Source organism: Eimeria necatrix, genomic scaffold (assembly GCF_000499385.1).
Source record: "Eimeria necatrix Houghton genomic scaffold, Enh_scaff131, whole genome shotgun sequence".
NCBI classification, from domain to species: Eukaryota; Apicomplexa; class Conoidasida; order Eucoccidiorida; family Eimeriidae; genus Eimeria; species Eimeria necatrix.
In genome coordinates this window covers 1-7,500 of record NW_013652062.1, presented here as the reverse complement: position 1 = coordinate 7,500, position 7,500 = coordinate 1, and the positions used below count along the sequence as shown (strand labels likewise).

The following is a 7,500-nucleotide window of genomic DNA, read 5'->3' as shown; positions in this document are numbered from 1 at the left end:
AGGCCCCACACGAGAGCGATCCCATCGATCCCGAGACCCCACAGGAGGGAGAAGCTGGAGACGCAGGCAGCGAACAAGTACCCCTTCCGGAGACGCAGCAGCAGCAGCAGCAGCAGCAGCAGCAGCAGCCAGAGCACCCGGAGGATCGCGGAAGGCAGCAGCAGCAGCAGCCCCTGCAGCGGCCGCATCGCCCGCCGCAGCAGCAGCAGCAGCAGCAGCAGCAGCAGCAGCAGCAGGAACAAGAGCGGCAGAAGAGGCTTAGAGCAGCAGCAAACTTCAGGAGAAGCGCAGTGGCTGTCTTGATGAGGTCTAGGGGCTCGCAGCAAGCAGCTGAAGACCTCTTCGAGCTAGTCAGCCGCTTCGCCGTCTAAACCCTAAACCCTAAACCCTAAACCCTAAACCCTAAACCCTAAGCCTTACGAACCAGTGACACCCCTCGCAGCGTCTACACTCCTTGCTAGCTGCTTGGCTAGCCGCGGCTAGCTACGTAGCTAGCCACGGCTAGCCGCACGGCTAGCCAGCCACGCAGCTAGCTAGCTAGCTGGCTAGCCACGGCTAGCCGCGCAGCTAGCTAGCCAGCCACGGCTAGCCGCGCAGCTAGCTAGCCAGCCATGGCTAGCGGCACAGCTAGCTAGCCAAGGCCAACCGCATCGCCGGCCACAGCAGCTGCACAGCTAGCTAGCTAGCTAGCTAGCCATGCAAGCTGGGCAGCTAGCCAAGGCTAATCTTCAGAATGCTACACTCGGCCGAAGCTGCACAGGTCCTCAACCCCTTTTCATTTCGAAGTCCGTGCAGCATTTAAAGCCAGCCCTAGCTAGCCAGCTAGCTAGCCAGCTAGCCACTCAGTCAACGACCCTGACACCCCCTGCTAGCTACCTCAGTCAGCTAGCTGGGCACTATCTAGCTAGCTTAGCTCTCCCGCAATCTAGCTAGCTAGCTGTTCTGCTATCTAGCTAGCTAGCCGCCCTTCATCAAGCTAGCTGCCCATACAGTTAGCCCCCCAGCAGCTAACCTTGCTAGCTAGCCGCCTCACTGCCCAGCTAGCCAGTTCGCCTGCCATGTAGCTAGCTAGCTGCCTACTATCTAGCTATCTAGCTCCCTTGCTATCTAGCTAGCTAGCTGTTGTGCTACCTAGCCAGCTAGCTGTCCTGCTGCCCAGCTAGCTAGCCATCCTTCTGGCTGCACACAGCCACTGCCCAAAACCTGCCTCCCGTGGCTAGCTGGCTAGCTGCTGCTCCTAGCTAGCCACCAACACTGGTGGCTAGCTAGGAGCAGCTTGCTATTAGCTTCTACCTAGCTAACTGCTACTGGATAACCTTCAGCTAGCCACCACCATAAGCTAGCTAGCTAGCTAGCCAGTTAGCCGCCACTATTAGCTAACGACTTGGCCACCGCCGCCCCTACCAGCTATCCATCTACACAGCACCACTGGCTAGCTAGCTAGCTAGCTAGCTAGCTGCACTGGCTAGCTAGCCAAACCCTCTACCCGCCAGCCAGCAGCTATTACCAGCTAGCTAGCCGCCTGGCTAGCCCCGCCGAAAGGCAGACAAGTGATTTGGCCCCAGCTAGCTGTCGTCAGACTGCCCGCTGACTAGCTGAGCAGCTAGCTAGCTAGCTAGCCAGCAGCTAGCTAGCTAGCCAGCAAGCCAAACAAGAGTTGCTTACAAGTTCGGCGGCGCAGCAGACAGCAGCAGCAGGCGCTGCGCAGCAGGAGGGGAGACATAATACAAAGAGGGCCTCCCCAGCCTGCTGCCCCCTCAGTGCTGCTGCTGCTGCTGCCATTGCTGCTATTGCTGCTGTTGCTGCTGCTGCTGCTGCAGGAGCCACACAACCAGCTCCCTCATCCCAACCTTCTAACTTAAACGCGTCAGATGCAGTGAGCTGCTGCTGCTGCTGCTGCTGCTGCTGCAGCAGCTACTGTTCCCCCAGTGGCCTTCGAGGGCCCGCAATAAAACCCAAGACAAGCAGCAGCAAGAAACGCAGCAGCTGCTGCTGCACCAGCAGCAACTGCTGCAGCAACTGCTGCAGCAACAGCTGCAGCAACAGCTGCAGCTGCTGCCTCCACTGCTACAAAAGGACTGCTCACAGATGCTAGCCAGTTGGCTAGGTAGTAGACCGCATGAACCCAAACTGAATTAGAGCAGCAGCAGCAGCAGCAGCAGCAGCAGCCCCTGCTTCCGCTGCTGCTGGTGCGCCCGCTGCTGCTGCTGCAGCGTGTGCTGCTGCTGCTTACGAATGACAAAACACAAACTTGCCACTGACACCAAATTCGCCGTGCTGCAGCAGCAGCTTCCCTCAAATAAATGCGGAGTCGCTGCTGCTGCGGCAGCCGCTGCTGCTGCTGCTGCTGCTGCTGCTGCTGCTGCTGCACGCCGCTGCTGCTGGCGCGGGCTGCCGCTGTGGGGCCTGGCTAGCTACCCAATGCCTGTGTTCATGCCTGCTGCTGCAGCAAGAACAGCAGCAGCAAGGTTGGCCACGTGGGGCGGAGTGCATGCAGGATGCCGCTTTCCTGCTGCTGCTTCTCCCTGCTGCAGCTGCAGCTGCCGCTTCTCCGCCTGCAGCCTGCAGGCCACGGCCATTCTCCTCGCTGTGTCGTTTCCGTAGATGTTGATGCTGAAGGTTCGTTTGCGGCGCTTCCTGCTGCTGCTGCTGCTGCTGCTGCTGCTGCTGCTGCTGCTCTCCGCTGGCAGCGTCCACTGCGCACTCCAAGTGTTGTCTGAAGGATTAAAACAAACCCCAGGAACCTTTGCTGGCAGCGGCAGCTGCTTCTCTTCAACTTGCACGAGAATATCATCAATAAGAGGCAAATAGGCCACTGCAGCAGCAGCAGCAGGCGTTGCTGCTGCGCCCCCGAAGCCGCCTCCCGCTGCAGCAGCAGCAGCAGCAGCAGCAGCAGCGCCGCCCCCGCTGCTCCGCAAAGACACGTCCGACGCTGTCGGCGATATGCAGCCCAGGCCCCCGCTGCCGTTGCTGCCGCTGCGGCAGTAGGAGGGGCCTGCTGCTGCTGCTGCTGCTGCTGCTGCTGCTGCTGCTGAGCTCGCGCTGCTCACGGTCGACAGCGCGCCCCTGCTGCTGCAGTGCGGCAGCACTATGCGCTGCTGCTGCTGCTGCAGCAGCTGCTGCTGCTGCAGGTGCTGCAGCGTCGGCGTCGGACTCGGCTGCGGCGACAGCTGCCGGCTGCTGCTGCTCGGCCGCAGCTCCAGCAGGCTGCTCAGCGGCTCCCCAGAAAGCGCAGCAGCAGCAGCAGCAGCAGCAGCAGGCTGCAGCTCCAGCGCGTCCTCCTTGCAGCCCCCCTCGCCGCCACTGGCCTGGTTCGCCAGCAGCAGCTGCTGCTGCAGCTCGTGCTGCTGCTGCAGGTGCTGCTGCAGTTCGTGCTGCAGCTCCTGCTGCAGCTCCTGCTGCTGCTGCTGCTGCTGCAGGTGCTGCTGCAGCTCCTGCTGCAGCTCCTGCTGCAGCTCCTGCTGCTGCTGCTGCTTCGCTGCGTCTTCCCCCAGCAAACCCCCGAAGACAGGAGACACAATGCTGCTGCTGCTGCAGTCCGTGCTGAGGCCTGCCTTCTCGAGGAGGCGGAGCTGCTGCTGCTGCAGCTCCTCGTCCTGCTGCTGCTGCTGGTCCGTGAGCTGCCGCTGCAGCTGCTGCAGCACAGCTTCGGAAGCAATTTCGTCGCTGGGAGTCCGCCGCAAAAAGGCCGGAGGAGACCCTGCTGCTTCCTGCTGCAGCTGCTGCAGCCACAAACCCCCAGTCTCTGTGTCTCTGTCTTCTGCTGCTGCTGCTGCTGACAGCCTGGAAGAAAGAGCAGCAGACAAGGCCTCCATGCCGGCGCCCGGAGTTGCTTCTGCGGATTGCTGCCGCAGCTGCAGCAGCAGCACTTCCAGGCTGTTCTGCCGGCTCGTGCTGCTGCTGCTGCTGCTGCTGCTGCTGCTGTCGCCCGCGAAGGACAGCACGGACTGGATGGAGCGCGAGCGCTGCGGCAGCAGCTGCTGCCGCAGCTCCCTGTAGGGGCTGCTGCTGCTGCAGCCGTTGCTGCTGCTGCTGCTGAGCGCCTCCGCGCTTTGCTGCCGCTGCAGCAGCTGCAGCAGGTCCCTGCTGCTGCTGCGCAGCAGCTTGCCCTCCACGCCGTCGGCCTTGCTGCCCCAGCTGTCTCCGTGCTGCAGCAGCAGCCCCGCGGGGCCCAGTCCTGCTGCTGCTGCTGCTGCTGCTGCGTCGCTGCTGCTGCTGGCTTCTGCGTGCTGCAGCTGCTGCAGGTCGTCGAGGACGGGCCGCTTGCGCTTGGCGGGGGCGGCGGTTTCTGCTGCTGCTTCTGCTGCTGCTGCTGCTGCTGCTGCTGCAGCACGGGGCGGACTTTGCTGCGGGCGAATGGGAATGAAGTCATTAAAAGCTGCGACGTAGTCGGGCCATTCTGCTGCCTTCCTGGGGGGCTGCTGCAGCGCAGCAACCCAGGCAGCCTCCCGCTGCTGCTGCTGCTGCTGCTGCTGCTGCTGCTGCTGCTGCTGCTGCTGCGCGCGCGGCCCCAGCCCCCCCCCCCGCTGCTGCAGACACCCCATCACGTGCTGCGGCAAACTGTAAACTGCTGGCAGCAAAGATGACTCCAGAGAAACCACTGCAGCAAGAGCAGCAGCAAGCAGCTGCAGCCGCGCCAAGCAGCTAGCTAGCTGCTGCCGCAGACAAGACACACTAAACTCCACCCCCACGCTGCAGAGGGCCAGCGCGCTGCGCGCTGCCAGCGGCAACGCTGCCCCGATCCTGCACGCAAACCCTAAACCCTAAACCCTAAACCCTAAACCCTAAACCCTAATCCCTGGCCCGGGGCCGTCTGGGGCTGGCGCCGCAAACCCTAAACCCTAAACCCTAAACCCTAAACCCTAAACCCTAGGCGCTGGCCCGGGGCTGTCTGGGGCTGGCGCCGCAAACCCTAAACCCTAAACCCTAAACCCTAAACCCTCGGCCCGGGGGCTGCCTGGGGTTGGCGCCGCAAACCCTAAACCCTAAACCCTAAACCCTAAACCCTAGGCGCTGGCCCGGGGCTGTCTGGGGCTGGCGCCGCAAACCCTAAACCCTAAACCCTAAACCCTAAACGCCCTCGCTGCGCTGCTGCTGCGGGCTTTGAGCCCTGCGGGCGGTTTGCGGGGAGCTAACCTTAAACCCTAAACCCTAAACCCTAAACCCTAAACCCTCACCGCCGCCGGTCGCTGCCTTGCCAGGCCCTGAGGGGCAGCAGCAAGCTGCCGTGCTGCAGCAGCAACGCTGCTCATGCTGAGGTCTTTGTAGCGCCCCACAGAAGGGACAACAGCAGGTCTGTAGAGTTCATAAAGACAAGGCCTTGCTGCTGCTGCTGCTGCTGCTGCTGCTGCTGCTGCTGCTGCTGTGTCTGCTGCTGCTGCTTCCAGCTTGACCGCCGCTGCTGCTGCTGCGTCTCTGCTGCTGCTGCCTGCGGGGCCCCCGGGGGCCTCGCCGCCGGCGTAGGCTGCTGCCTGCTGCTGCAGCACGTGGGAGACTGCAGCAGCAGCAACGTTGCTGCTGCTGCTGCTGCTGTAGGCCGAAAGCGGGGCCAAACCCCCCGCAACAGCAGCAGCAGGAGACACTCTGTAAGCTGGAAAGTGCTGCTGGTTTTGCTGCGCCCCCTGGTGGCTGAACTTCTCTGGGCAAAGAGTGAAGAGAGACAGCGAGAAGTGCAGCAGCAAACCATCCCGCAGCAGCAGCTCCTGCTGCTGCTGCTGCTGCTGCAGCTGCTGCAGCTGCGTCTCCAGCCGGCTGCACCAGAGCACCCGCTGCTGCAGCGACCCCAGGAAGTCCGAGACCGTGAGGTCGTCCAGGAAGCACTCGAAGCTGCTGCTGCTGCTGCTGCTGCTGCTGCTGCTGCTGCTGAGCGCAGCAGCAGCAGCAGCAGCACTCACGCTTGCTGGCAGCAACTCCGGCAGCTTCTCAGAACCCCACAAACGGGCCTCCTTTACTGCTGCTCCGGGGGCCCCCATAAGACTATAATGAAAAGTGCAGAGTTCAGCTTGGGCCTTTTGCCGCAGCAGCAGCTCGCGCTGCTGCTGCAGCGCCTCGTGCTGCTGCTGCTGCTGCTGCTGCTGCTGCTGCTGCTGCTCCTCGTCCTCGGGCTCGCCCGGCGGCCTGTAGTGCCCCGGCGCCGCGTGCTGCTGCTGCTGCTGCTGCTGCTGCTGCTCCTGCTCCCCCGGCGGCCTGTAGTGCCCCGGCGCCTGCTGCTGCAGCAGCGGCGACTGCAGCAGCTGCTGCAGCGGCTGGCTCAGGAGCTGCTCCATTACTGTACAAAGGGCGAGACGCTGCTGCTGCTGCCCTGCCGCTGCTGCTGCTGCCAGCGCCGCTGCTGCTGCTGCTGCTGCTGCTGCAGCTGTTGCTGCTACGGCTACGCGTGCACGGCTATGGGCTCACAGGCAGAAAAGCTGGGACCCGCAGCAATCACCTTGAGTTCATTGCTCCAGCCGTGCCGTCGCTGCTGCTGCCGCTGCTGCTGCTGCTGCTGCTGCTGCTGCTGCTGCTGCTTCTGCCGCTGCGGAGTATTAAACAAAACTCGAAATGCGGGGAGACCGTCCCTAGAACAAATTACTTTGCATTCATTGCTGCCGGTGGCGGTGCAGCAGCAAGCGGCGCTGCTGCTGCTGCTGCTGCTGCGGCTGCAGAGAAGCGGACTGTGTGCGCAGCAGCAGCGGCTGCTGCAGCAACGGGCCAACAGGTAGCAGCAAAGATAATATTGAAGCAATTGGGGCCGTTAAGCGGATCTGTAAAGGTGAAGTTGAGGCTTGAGTCGCCGCAGCAGCAGCAAAAGCAGCAGCGCAAGGCCCCGCTCGCAACAGCAGCAGCAGCAGCAGCAGGACGAGGCGCTGCTGCGGCTGCCGCAGCCCTCGTAAAGACACAAAAAACAACAAAAAATAAAAAACAGGTCTATTGGAGTAGTTAACCTGAGCAGCGGAGGCTGCAGCCTGCAATTAAAAAGGAGAAAAGCAGAAAAGTGGCTGCAGCAAGACAACGCGGCTGAGCAGCAGCAGCAGCAGCAGCAGCAGCAGCAGCAGCAGCAGCGCAATCGCTCCAGTGGGGCGGGCACACCCCACAGGTTCTCCCTGCGTCTCGCAGACCCTAAAAGACGCCACTTTCCACATTTATAATCCATTTATTTCCTTTTTAAATTCTTTTTTTGCTGCTTTCACTTCCAAAGACAAGCTCAAGGGCTCCCGCGGCTGCGGAGAGCTGCGCAGACACCCCGCGGCCCCGCCCGGTGAGGCTCTGGCTAGCCAGCAGCTGTCAAGACACCCCAATTTCGTTTCTTTGCATGCAAGGCCTTCCGCTTCGCGCTGCGGGCTGCTGCTGCTGCCTGTGGGGCCCCAGTTTGCTGCTGCGCGCGCAATTCGGGCTGCGCAGCAGCAGCAGCAGCAGCAGCAGCAGCGCAGCGCCACCCGCTGCTGCCCCTGCAGCCGCGCGAACCGCCCCTCCGGCCCGCGCCTGCGCGCAGACCCCCGGAACGCCCTGCTGCTGCTGCTC

General features: G+C 62.6%; 2 protein-coding genes across 2 annotated transcripts in view; one reads left to right on the top strand and one right to left on the bottom strand.

The window, feature by feature from the left end:
- ENH_00010650 (hypothetical protein, conserved) overlaps nt 1-371 on the top strand; it is a gene marked incomplete at both ends in the record, with an annotated part of 3,074 nt that extends 2,703 nt beyond the window's left edge. The window contains one exon of the mRNA XM_013578804.1: nt 1-371. This exon is cut by the window's left edge and continues 354 nt beyond it. Coding sequence (XP_013434258.1) covers nt 1-371 — 371 coding nt within the window.
- Nucleotides 372-2,414: 2,043 nt separating this feature from the next.
- On the bottom strand, nt 2,415-7,499 carry ENH_00010640 (hypothetical protein, conserved; the record flags this gene model as incomplete). Its single annotated transcript, XM_013578803.1, has 5 exons — nt 2,415-4,743; nt 5,006-5,034; nt 5,178-6,268; nt 6,397-6,514; nt 7,444-7,499. Coding segments are annotated over 5 exons (3,623 nt in total), but the record flags the coding sequence as incomplete, so codon positions are not given.
- Between the last annotated feature and the right edge of the window lies 1 nt (nt 7,500).